The sequence below is a fragment of the Mustelus asterias genome, chromosome 19 (assembly GCF_964213995.1).
Source record: "Mustelus asterias chromosome 19, sMusAst1.hap1.1, whole genome shotgun sequence".
NCBI classification, from domain to species: Eukaryota; Metazoa; Chordata; class Chondrichthyes; order Carcharhiniformes; family Triakidae; genus Mustelus; species Mustelus asterias.
In genome coordinates this window covers 71,532,531-71,546,031 of record NC_135819.1, presented here as the reverse complement: position 1 = coordinate 71,546,031, position 13,501 = coordinate 71,532,531, and the positions used below count along the sequence as shown (strand labels likewise).

At 40.7% G+C, this 13,501-nt stretch overlaps 1 protein-coding gene across 3 annotated transcripts in view; it reads left to right on the top strand.

Moving 5' to 3' along the window:
* mkln1 (muskelin 1, intracellular mediator containing kelch motifs) overlaps positions 1-13,501 on the top strand; it is a 162,050-nt gene that overhangs the window by 79,013 nt on the left and 69,536 nt on the right. For all 3 annotated transcript variants that reach the window (XM_078235844.1, XM_078235843.1, XM_078235845.1), the window contains exons 7-8: positions 1,129-1,206; positions 7,086-7,151. In XM_078235844.1, coding sequence (XP_078091970.1) covers positions 1,129-1,206; positions 7,086-7,151 — 144 coding nt within the window. The remainder of the gene's footprint in view (positions 1-1,128; positions 1,207-7,085; positions 7,152-13,501) is intronic.

The following is a 13,501-nucleotide window of genomic DNA, read 5'->3' as shown; positions in this document are numbered from 1 at the left end:
TTTGTTAGGACGACTTTGCAGGGTTGATGGGGTTGAGTGTGTCACTGTTATTTCTAGATCAATGTCGGGTGGTCCATCAGGTTGCATTCCTTTTAGACATTTTAGTGATTTGATACAACTGAGTGGCTTGTGAGGGCATTTCAGAGTCAATCACATTGTTGTCTGGAGTCGCATGTAGGGCAGACCAGGTAAGGATGGCATATTTCCTTCCCTATGGGGCATTCCTGATTCAGATGTGTTTTTAACAATGATTGACAATGGTTTGATTGTCATCTCTAGACCTTTAATTCCAGATTTTTATTGAATTCAGATTTCACCATCTGTGGAATGCAACCCGGGGTCCTCGAATAACTAGTCCAGTGGCATTATCAATATGCCACTGCCTCCTCTTAATACAGAGTTTGGAGCAGCTAACAAAAGCAGTTTATACAATTGATGATCGATTGGGGATGGGAAACATTTGCTGGTGAATATCAAATGTCTCATGTTAATCAAAATTCCTTTCACTTATAGGCAAAAATATGTGCTTCTTGCGACTTGCCCATAGAGTTGCTATTTCAGTTTGAGAGTTTCAATTTGGATGCATCAGGATCGGGAAGCCTTTGAGTCTAGGACTTTCACCCCAAATTTACATTCACTTTTTTTTTATTGGCGATGCTCCATATTCTGTTAACTTACTAAATAAATCAGCTGCTTCAATTGGATGCTTGAGTTCCCAGCTTTAGTAATTTCTTACTAAACCCAGTAGGTGTTTTATCAAATAATTTATAAACCCATCTTCTCCGACCATCTCTGTTATTGAATATTTATCTTGCTTTTTCTTTGCTGATGTTTTTATATTTTTCTCATGACATACAATCTGGAAAGCTTCATTCTTCTGCACTTGTGATCTGATATCCCAAATTAAATATTGCATTCCACATACGCCACTTGGGAAATGAATTTAGTGACATTTGAGTGTTTCTCTTAAAAAATAATCTCGGCGCTTTGACGAGGCAATTAGTGTCCCAGTGTAAATGGAAGAGAGAGAAGCACGAGAAGGATATGTCAAATTATGAAATTGAGAAAGCCGTGCTTGTTTTGTACCTGTGGAGTAACATCCAAAAATATGTTTTCCTTTCATTTCAGATGGTTTGTTTAATCAGTACATCAGTCAACAAGAATACAAGCCCAGGTGGACTCAAATCATTCCTCAAAGCAGCAAAGGTAAGGAATTCTGCAGAAACGTATTGAATTTTCTGAATTGTTTTGGCACAATGAATTCGGTTAAGTTGGAAAAATGAAGTTCTTTTTCCCCCCCTCAATAATTTGAACAAGTCGCATTGAATGAAAATTCACAGGATATGGATGAGGTCGAGGTAAAATGTACTAATTTGACTTGAACTAGGCTGTTCAGCAGTTGTTTTGTTTCAAATTAAGTGGATGAAGCTAGAAGGACGCAGGTGTCGAAATTAACCTTGTAGTATTTCTGTAAGCTGTGGGACCAGATTCTGTTCGTGCCCAAGAACCGTGCATTGCAAATGAGCTTTGGTTAATTTGCCACTTGTGTACAAAGCATGAGTTTCTGGGCGAAGCAGGCAATGATTCTGTATGAATAAGTAAGCAGCAGCCCCTGGTATTAATGGCATTATTATGGAGACTGGGCTAAAGTGCAAATACTTTCCACAATTTCTAAAGTACAAATAATTGCTCTGCTGCAAAACCATAAAAAATAAGTTTACAAATTGTATGCCTCATCAGATCGATTGGCACATAATCAGCTACTTTGAAGTGCCGTGATTGTCTGTGTAGACAAATGCAGTACCTATCCTGCACAGTGGGATCTTGAAGTGAGAGAATGACTGACTCATGCAGCTGCTTTTTGTTGGCAGAAGGAAGAACATTGATGCTCCACTCCACTTTAAATAGCACTGTCAGATCTTTAACATTCATTGGTGTAGGTTGTTGCAGTTTAACCCCCCCCCCCCTTTGATAAAACTACTCCCAAACAACATGACATAAAATGAAAACTGATGTGTTTCGCTCCATAATTTGTGAACAAATGAATTAAAAGCAGGAGCGTGCCATTTTGGCCCCTTGAGCCTTGCTTTACCATTCAATAAGATAGTGGCCTCAACTCCACATTCAGCCTACCACAGATAATCTTTGACTCCCTTGTTAGTCAAGAATCCATCTACCTCTGTTATAAAAATACTCAATAAGCCTGCCTCCACCTCTCGCGGGGTAGAGAGATCCAGAGACTCGACCCAAACATTTCTTTTCTCTTAGAAGTATATACAGTTCTCTAGATGTGGTCTCACCAGTGCCCTGTACAACTGTGGCAAAGCATCCCTGCTTTTATATTCCATTCCCCTTGCAGTAAAGTGCAGCATTCCATTTGCCGCCTTAATCACTTGCTGTACCTGCATACTAATGTTTTGTGATCATGTATCAGGACACCCAGATCCCTCTGTACCAGCAATTTCCCTCCGGCAGATGTTAAGCTAACTTGCCTGAAGTTTGTTGTTGCTTTCTATCTCCTTTCTTGAATGGAGGAGTTACATGTGCCATTTTCCAATCTGATGGAACCATTCCAGAACCAAGGGAATTTTGGAAAATTGAAACCAATGCATCCACGACGCAAGCAGCCATTTCCTTTAGGACTCTGGAATGAAGCCCATCAGGATTTGTGGACTAGCCAGCCTTTTGTTCTAATAATTTTCTCAGTACCCTTTCCCTGGGTGGCACGGTGGCACAGTGGTTCGCACTGCTGCCTCACGATGCCAGGGACCCGGGTTCGATTCCTGGCTTGGGTCACAGCCTGTGTGGAGTTTGCACATTCTCCCCGTGTCTGAGTAGGTTTCCTCCGGGTGCTCCGGTTTCCTCCCATACTCCAACGATGTGCTGGTTAGGTGCATTGGCCATGCTAAATTCTCCTTCAGTGTACCCGAACAGGCGCTGGAGTGTGGCGACGAGGAGATTTTCACAGTAACTTCATTGCAGTGTTAATACTTGTGACACTAATAGAATAAACTTTTAAAACTTTTTAAAACTGGTGATTGTAGTTGTATGAAATTCTTCCCTCCCTTTCACCTCCTGTTTCACAATTATTTCTGGGATATTTTTTGTATTCTCAACACAGTGAAGACTTTGTTTTATTTGTTCAGGTCATGAGGGTGTCACTGGGCTGGCATTTATTGCCCATCCCTAATTGCTCTTGAACTGAGTGGCTTGCTAGGTCATTTCAGAGGCAGTTAAGAGTCAACCAGATTATTGTGGGTCTGGTGTCACATGTAGGTCAGGCCATGTGTAAGGACAGTAGATTTCCTTCCCTAAAGGACATTAGTGAACCAGGTGGGTTTTTATGACAATTGATGATGGTTCCATATTCATCATTAGACTAATTCCAGATTTTTATTGAATTCAAATTTCACCATCTGACGTAGCACGATTTGAACCCTGGTCTCCAGAGCATTATCCTAAGTCTCTGGATTACTAGTCCAATGACAATCCAACTATGCCACCACCAAAAATTGTTCAATTCATCTGCCATTTTCTTATTTTTCATTATTAATTCCCAATGCTCACTTTACTTTTTTCCTTTTAATTATTCTTGCCATCTGCTTGTATATTTCTAGCTAGCTCTAATTTCTCCCTCCTTATTAATTTTTTAGTCATTCTTTGCTGTTTACATTCTGTCGACTCCACTGATCTGCCATTCACCTTTTCAGAATTATATTTTTCCTTTTAATTTGATATTTTAGTTGGCCATGGATCTTCTCCCAGTTCCTTCTCACTGCATGAATCTTTTCTGAGTATTCTGGAATATCTCCTTAAATGCCTGCCACAGCACCTCTACTGATCTATCCCTTACTCTAATTTCCCAGTTCACTTTAACCAGCTCTGTCCTCAAATTTTCCCTGACTTTAAGTTTCAAACACTAGTTTTAGATCCAGTCTTTCCCTCAAACTGAAAGTGTAATTCAGTCATATTATGAAAACTGCTACCTAGGGGCGCCTTTACTGAGATCATTAGTTAATCAGGTTCCATTTAACATGACCAGATCTTGTATAATTGGCTCTCTGGCTGGTGCTGGAATGCGCTGCAGAAACTGTCCTTAAAAAAAACACAATTCACTCATCATCCAGGCTGCCTTTGCCACTCCAAGTCACCCAATCTATATGTAGATTAAAATCACCCACGATTCTCACCATATCTTTCTCTGAAGCCCTTGTTTTATACTCTGTCTACAGTATGGTTACTGTAAGGGGGCCTATAAACTACTCTTGGCAATTAACTTACCGTTTATCTTTCTCATCTCTACCCAACTGAATCTACGTCTTGATGTCAAGAACGAAGATCAAGTTTCTCTGTTACCAATGTCATTCCTAGTTAACAGAGCCACCCCTCCAACTTTTTTTAGCTTCCTGTTTTCCTAAATGCCATGTACCCTTGAACATTCAGGTTCCAGTATTTGTCATCCTGCAACCATGTCTCTGTGATGGCTTTCAGATTGTACTTTTATTCCTATTTATGCTGTCAATTTATCTGTTCTATTGTGAATGCTAAGTGCATTCTGACACAGAGCCTTTTGTCCTGTCTTAGTACCATTTTTAATAACCTTTCACCTTATCTGCTGGTGCACTAATAGAATAGAATCCCCACAGTACAGAAGGTCGTCATTTGACTCATTGAGTCAGCACTGACAGCAATCCCACCCAGGCCCTCTTCCCATAACCCCATGCATTTACACTGCTAATCCCCCTGCTCTTAAGTGGCAATTTAGCATGGCCACTCAACCTAACCAGCATATCTTTAGACTGAGAGAGGAAACGGGAGCACCTGAAGGAAACCCATGCAGACATGAGAACATGCAAGCTGCACACAGTCACCTGAAACTGGAATTGAACCCAGGTCTCTGGTGCGGTGAGACAGCAGTGATTACCATTGTGCCACCGTTCGTTAGGTTTGTACACTCAGCCCCTTTCTGCCATGCACTGTTCATAATTTCCCTTATTTCCACCTTGCTCGCTTGCCTTGTCTTTTCTATGCAATCATCGCATCCTCCCAAACGTGATCCTTTGCCCCCTTTTATTTAGTTTCAAGCCCCTCTACAGCCCCAGTTATATGACTTGCAATATTAATTGCTTTCAAAGGTTCACTTGTTTACCAATGTTAAGAGCTTTAGAACTATAATGGGATAACTCTTCACAGTAATTCAGCATGGTGCATGCTTGATCTCTTCGGAAGCGTTTTCATGTCTTGATGAAAAATGCAGTGTGCGCCCTGCAGAGGTTGATCAAATTCTGTTTTTCCTCTGGTGTTAATATTTTGTGGTTTAGGAAGCTCAGTTTTACTTATAGGAATTATTTGTACTCAGAAATGTTCTTTAGTGCTGGAGGAGTACTATGACAAAAATGAGTTTAGCTTCTTTAGGCTTTGCTTTGAAAATATCCCTTATGAAGGAAAGTGATCTCCGTGTAGCCAGTTCAGCAGGCAGCTACATTAAGGATTTTGTGCCCAGTGTGTTCTGCCTGATGGAATGTCAAAGAGATTGGTGCCCTGATCCTCCTCGGTAAAAGTTTTGAGATGGAGCCCAGCACATGGGTGGCAAACTTAGTGATTGAATCAACTTGGATTTTGCGGTTTGTTTTTGGATGGAAGATTTTCAAATTGTACCGGGAAATGTGCAATGCAAAGAGCGTCTTTGCTCAGCAGAAGGCAGCTGTAAAATCAAGAGAATAGCAACTCTTAACCTGTAAGGGGACCTATCGTAATTTGAAATGGATTGATGGTTTTAAATTCCGGCAAGAATGGGGAAACCTAGTGCAATTCAAAGCCATTTTATAAAAGGTTAGCACAGAACTTAGACAGGGTTTTGATCTATTATGCATTGCCAAGTTAAGAGGTAGGTATCACTGGCAGGGTCAGCATTCAATGCCCATACCCAATTGCCTTTGAATTGAGAGGCTTACTAGGCCAATTCAGAGAGCAGTTAAGAGTCAACCACATTTCTGTGGGTCTGGAGTGTAGGCCAGACCGGGTAAGGGCAACAGATTTCCTTCCCTAAAGAAAGAAAATGTCCCTAAAGGACACTGGTGAATTGGATGTGGATGGGGTTTTTAGAACAATTGATGGTTTCATCATCACCATTCCTGAGACTAGCTTTCAGTTCCAGATTTAAAAAAAAAATTAAAATCGAATTTAAATTCCACCAGCTGTCCTGTGTGATTTGAAACTGTATCCCTGGAGCAATTCACCTTGGTCTGTGGATTATAGTCCAGTGTGATGTTATCACTATACCCCCATCTCCCTGCTAAAACCTAAATACCTAAAACCCTTCTAAACATGCCTGCTACTTGTTTACCTGGGTGACTTCCTGAAAGTCTCAAGGCATGGATAGAGATTCTTGAAGTTATTGGGCAGCAACTCACCCATGGGAGTAATTTAGGGTACAAAGCAATCCTGCATGAGAGGTTTAAAAAAACTCAAAATTTGTAAAGGATTTAGGTGGAGATTTGGGGAGAATATCCTTCATTGATATTTGGGGTTCTATTTTTGCAAATATTCAATTTTCGTTTTGCAGTTGTTTTCAGTGAAGAGAACAGGCAGTCACCCTGCCTCCAGGTGCCTGCTTGTGTCACTTAGAAACCAACTCTTGGAGTACTGTTCATAGAATCCCTACAGTGCAGAGGGTGGCCATTCAGCCCACCAAGCCTGCACCGTCTCTGTTACCCAGGTCCTAACCCTGTACCCCACACATTTACCATGGCTAATCCATCTAACCTACATATCTTTGGACTGTGGGAAGAAACTGGGGCACCCGGAGGAAACCCACTCAGACTCGAGGGAACGTGCAAGCTCCACACAGACAGTCACCCAAGGCCAGAATTGAACCTGGGTCCCTGGCGCTGTGAGGCAGCAGTGCTAATCACTGTGCCACCGCGCTGCCCCTGTTGCTTGATTGATCCAGGTTTGTTTGCTAAAAGTACCTTGTTTTTGCATCAGCTGCTGTTTTGTTCATGTTCCCTTTGCGTTCCAGTGCTGACACTATGATCCTGTTGCCATTTCAGACAAGTTAAAAGAATTTTACATTTTACTTCCAGGTGACGGAGATGACAACAGACCTGGAATGAGAGGAGGTCATCAGATGGTAATTGATGTTCAAACAGGTAAGCAAGTTATATATTGAACCAGAGAGGTAAAGTTGGAATACCTTGCTTTCTAAGCAGCAGGGAAAAAAATATTGTGCAGTTGATAAACAAAAGACTGGACCATAATTTAACCACTTTCATAAACTCTTCAATCTGTGAAAGTGTTGTCGAGGGGCTAATAACATCCTGTTGTTTGTTCCATATAAGAGGTAATCCATGTCAACACCAAAGATTAAGCTATTATCTGTACTGGAAATTGCTATGTGAGCGCTTTGCAGAATGAAAAACAATTTTGTACCTGTAATTGTAGGTTATGTATGACAGCAGGACATAATTTTAGCTTGAAGGACTTTTGGCATGGAGGGGGTGGAATGGGGAGGTGGCATGTAATCTGTGTATTGTATAAAAATGCTTTGTGCAGTTCACTGTGTAGTCTCATTTGAGACTGCCATGTTGTTGCTGTACCTGCACTTTTGAATTGACTGCAAAGATAGAACGGCTGGCTGTGTCGAGAAGTGAAAACACAAGGAAAAAATAGAAGCTTCTTCAACAATCCAGATTGATATCCCTTCTGATCTTTTCTTCTGAAATTACCGAATTTAGACCACGAATGTTCAAAATACATAGCATTTTAGAACTGAGTGAATTTTGGGAAAGGGAAGTTAGTTTTGTTTCAAAGGCTGTCTGTCCTCCTACTGGTCATTCAGAGTATTAACAAGATCTATGGAAGGGTCTAGAATGAGCTAGACTGTGCCAATAGCAACAGTGCCTTATTGACGTCACATGCAGCATGTGGGAGTGATTGCACGGTCAGCAGCTATCCATTGTAAGGGCTGCCAATGGAATGAACAGTTTTATTTCAATAACTGAAGACATCAAAAGCACTAACTAATATGCTTATTTTTCTCATGCAATTTGTAAAAGAATACTTGCTGATCTGCACTGCATTATGCAGCCAAGATTGGATTCTCTGAATTGTACACTGAAGAATATAATCTTATAGCCAGCTGCTGTGCAGGGAATTTTGAACAAAGTCTCCATTTTCTAGGGCACGTAGTTTGCAGTTCTGGGATGAGTAGAATGGATGATATAATTCTTCCAAAACTCAGTTTGTCCTGTCTCTCAACAAAAGAAAGTTTGATCTTTTCAGTCTGCATTGATCTCTTTACTGTCATCCTTTTTGCAACTTTCAAAAAGGCTTGGCTCATAATGGCTCCTGAAGCTATGCAGCATAGCTCATGTGAATTTAAGCTGCATGTTTGTACTGAAAACTACGGGTAAAATTCGTGATGGATAAAGATAAAAGGGTGACATAAGATTTATCTTGTTTATAGAGCATGATAGTGACAATGACTATTAACAGTTTAAAAAAAAAACCAGAACATGCTGGAAAAGCTCAGCAGGTCTGGCTGTATCTGTAGAGAGAGAAACAATTAACCTTTGAAGTCCGCGTGGCTGAAGAGAGGTGGAAATGTGATGAATTTTATTCTGTCGAGAAGAGGTGGTGGAGCCAAGTAGAAGGTCAGGGATGGGTGGGAACTCGGGAGAGATTTGACAAACATGCCCTGGACACACGACAGAGGGAATGGTAATGATAGTGTTAAAGATTTAAGGAAGGTGCTTACAGCGACGTAAAGGTCAGAAAGCAGAATGCATTAACAGTAAAGCAAGGATCAGTGAGCAGTGACTGTAGTCACTGGGAAAAGTATTTAACCTTTCCCAAACCTCTCCACTGTTACTATCCCATTCCTTCACACAGTGGTGAAGATATTCTAGCCTTGTGTGTGGCCCAAGATAACAAATCACATTTGGGGTTGGAGGTTGTTTTAACCACGAAATGTGATTGCTATTTTGTTAGTATACTGGACATTGTACCCAAACCTGCAACCTGTCTTTCCCCTTTGTAGATACTTTCATGGAATCATATGTGGTCCTGTTGTTTCACCATGATGGAATTATTCACAATACTTCAGAAGTGGCAACACCAAAGCACTTTAAGAATTCAAGGCCTGAGGTTTCATCTGATTTGGCAATATAACTGAGCAGCCTGTTTGCTTTGTTTATTACGACCTCGTATTTTTTAGGCATGGCAAGTAATCTTTGTCAGAGTGTCACGGGATATTAAATGCTCACCAGAATAATCAAGTCTGGTCATCAGTTTAAGATTAAGAACCACTTTTGACAATGTAGCACTCCGAGTACTGCATCCACTACATTATGTGCTCAAACTGAGAGCACGGGATCTCAATCAATCCTCATCTTTTTTCGGAAGTTATTTTCGAGGGTTAGCTTTGTGTTCAAGAATAAATGCGAGGTCCCATGAGCCACCTTGGTGGTGTGGAATGTTGCTTCAAAGTGGTCTGTTGATTGAAATGTGACCCATCATTTAGAACCATTTGAACTAGATCAAAGTGACAAATAGCTGGAAACTCCCCATCATTAATAAGCAAATAGCAATGATGAGATTAGATTAACATAACCGTGTCACATCTGCTCCATGCTTGAGTAGTTGAATCTAAAGTCAAGCTTTGGAAAAGGAAGGGGCCTATTCTTAAAATCTTCATACTTCTGGTTTATCTTATTTGTGAATTATGCCTAATGCAATAAAAGTCATAACTTTTATGTTCTGTGTTTGCAAACTTAGAAAATACAAAATGCATTTGTCAAGTTGAAGATTACTTCTCTTGCTTGGATATTTACTGTTGTAGGTAATGTGGAATGATATAGAACATGGTTTTCCCAATTTGAACTGGAAATATTTTGAAGTGGATGCTGCTGTTCTCAAAACTTGTTATCAAATCTGCAAAGGGGAGATTAAAAATGTTAACTGTTAAGGATCAATTTTTTTCAAAAAGTCGAGTAATTTGAGTGTCAACCCAAGAATTTAGAGACCACTTTTATCAGATACAATTTCCCATGCATGTTGGAGGTCTCTTCAATGTGGCATTCAGTTGAGCTTGGTTATTTTTAGGCAGAAGACCAATGTAGAAGTTGCACTTGAACTTTGCTGTTCCCTTTGTCCCTTCCTTTACAGGTAGCAAACTAAATCAGTGCTTGTAATTTCTTTGGTATGACATTACCCAAAGTTACATTTAGTCATTTTCCCCCACACTCATATATGCACACTGCAGCCTCAAGTTGATCGTTTTGCAAGTTTTTCTTTTGTTTACTTTATTTCCTTCTGTGTCCCTGTCTTGCACATTTTTTCTTGATTAAGATTGCGGTTCAAAGAGCTCTACTGGTAAGTGCATCAAAATGGCTTGAATCATTGGTACTGCCCCATTTTTCCCTCCCGAGATAGCTCAATGGCAGGTCTCAGGCAAAACATACAGATAAAATTAACAATAGCATTCTTTTCAACTCTTTTTTACAATGTAAGGAAATAGTGCACTTAGTATACGTACAGCAAGATCCCAGAAATAACAGTGTTGAGATCATGGCCGGATATACTGAATAACTGATGTTGAGTGGGTGATGGGAATATTATCTGGAACATCAGGAGAACTCCTGTGCTTTTTGAATTATGTGGTGGACTCCAGAAAGAGCAAAGAATACCAATAGAAATTAAGTCTATCTCCATATGTTATGCTGTATATTCCAACCCTATGTCCAAGCCTACATGTTAAATTTTGTAATCGACTATATGCTCCTGTACATTTCCCTTCCTGCAATTCTCAGAGCCTTCAGCCATTCTGTCCCGTTTTCTGGAACTTTTTTCCTCCATCTTGCCATCTCATTATGACTTCAACTTCCATAGTGTATTTGAGATGTCTCTTTGATCAGCAGTCAAATTTTAATCATCCCCTTTTTTTCTATTTTTCTTCCTTTAAGGCCCCTTCACACACTGCGTGTATTTATTGTTTTTTCAGTGGAAACTATATTCAAAAAAACTTTTTAAAAAACTGTTATTGGACCTGGCAACAAAGTTTTGAGATTATCTAGTTGCTCTGAATAAGAAGTTGAGTTGCAACTACAGCTGGTATTTAGATGGTTACTTTCTGTGGGCTGGTTCTTGCTGGACTGTTGGTGTATTTTGTTAATGATTTATTCTGTTTCAGAATTAGTAAAAGTATTGTGGATACTTAACTTAGCTAGAGTGAAGTCTTTGGGTTAGGGAAGAGGACGGCAAGATGATCCTCAATTCAAGCTGTTGAGTTGGACTCATTTGTGATGTGCTCTTTTACTGTCAGATTTGAGAGCAGGGAGAGATCAGCCACAGTCTGCCGAAGGGTCACCTAGACTCGAAACGTTGGCTCCATTCTCTCCCCACAGATGCTGTCAGACCTGCTGAGATTTTCCAGCATTTTCTGTTTTTGTTTCAGATTCCAGCATCCGCAGTATTTTGCTTTTATATCAGACATAATCTGATTGGTGGAGCAAGCTCAAAGGGCTGAAGTTGCCTATTTCTGCTCCTAATTCCTATGTTCCTCTTTGCTATTGAGGTTCAAATAAGTTAGGTTTCCATTCTTCCTCTAATTTAGTAGAAGGTTGAGCCAAAGCAAGTGAAGAAATTTAATAAAGAAGTTCCAGAGAGCATGGATAAGGCATGGCATGTTGATTGGTCAAAGGAGGGTGAAGTTCACAGGCCAAAGTCAATCAAAGTTGCAGACTATCACAGAACTGGGGAGAAACAAGGGTCCAAAATTGGCTTAGTGGCAAGAGGGTGATGGTCGAAGGTTGTTTTTGTGTCCAGTGTTATGCTGCAAAGATCGGTGTTGTGTCCCTTGCTGTTTGTCGTGTACGTTAATGATCGAGATGTGAAAGTAGGAAGTATGATCAGTAACTTCACATGACATGAAAATTGCTGGTGTGATTAATTGTGAGGAGGCAAGCTTTAGACTACAGACTATATAGACGGGCTAGTCAGATGGACAGAACTGTGGCAAATGGGACTTAAGCCTGAGAAGTGTGAAATGATGCATTTTGGGAGAACTAATGAGGTACGGCAATATGCAATGAACACTCGGATGCTAGGAAGTACAGAGGACCAGAGGGACCTTGGGGGTCCAAATATCCCTGAAGGCAGCAGGATAGGTAGATAAGGTGGCCAAAAAGGCATATTGGATACTTTTATTAGCTTAAGCATAGAGTACAAGAGCAGGGAGGTTATGATGGAATTGTATAAATTGCTCGCTGAGCTACAACTAGAGCACTGTGTGCAATTCTGGTCGCCACATTATAGGAAGGATGTGATTGCACTGGAGAGGGTGCAGAGGAGATTCACCAGGATGTTGCCTGGGCTGGAATGTTTCAGCTATGAAGAGAGGCTGGTTAGACTGGGGTTCGTTTCTTTGGAGCAGAGAAGGCTAAAGCAGGACCTTATTGAGATGGAACCTGATTGAGGTGAACAAAATAATAAGGGGGTAGGAAGGAACCTTTCCCCTTAATAGAGGGTAGGGGGGTGGGGGGGAGGAGAGGGGAGAGGAGTGCATAGATTTAAGGTGAAGGGATTTGAGGAAAAACATTTTCACCAAGAGGGTGGTGGGAATCTGGAACACACTGCCTGTAGAGATGGGAATCCTCACAATGTTTAAGAAGTATTTAGATGAGCACTTGAAATGTCATGGCATGCAAGCTTACGGGCCAAGTGCTGGAAAATGGGATTAGAATAGATAGGTGCTTGATTGGCAGTGCAGACATGATGGGCTGAAGGACCTCTTTCTGTGCTGTAAAACCATGACTTATAAATGAGATAATTCCAAATTGGGCGTAATGAGACACCAGGAGTAATAATAGCGCATGATGTCTCAGTGGGACTGACTGATACTGATATCATGTTTTCAGGAAAATTTTAAATTGAGAATAGTGGAACTCTGGAAGCCTGCAAGGATATTTCTCCAAATTGCAGTATTAGTCAGTCCCACTGACGTACATCATGTAGCACATGACTGCTGCTGAAGTCAGTGAAGTATGCAAGGGTGGCTCTGTTTTCACCACAGGAAAGGGAGAAAATGGGGGGGGGGATTTAAAAAAAAAGGTACTGCAACTGTTTGGTTCAAGAGAATTCAGTACTGTTCCAAGAATAACTTGGAGGAAATGGACAGAATAATACTGTTTCACAAGAAACAGTTGCAGGTGATCCCAAATTGAATTGAAGCTCAGTCTGGATTGGGGGGGGAGAATGTCTCGTCTGCTGACCTTTGAGTTTGGCTCAGTCCTGCTAAAGGAAGTGAGGATTGTGCCAGATTTGTTTTCAATAAGGCTGTTGTGATGTTATGGTTTCTGTGAACTGTGAGAATTTATGAACATAGAAGGCTCTCTCTAAATTGAAACACAACGAGTCTATTATTGAAGTGTAATTGGAGTTAATGAACTATCATAACCTTATTTAAAAATACAATGATAGCCAAGTGTTTCTGTGTCCCCCC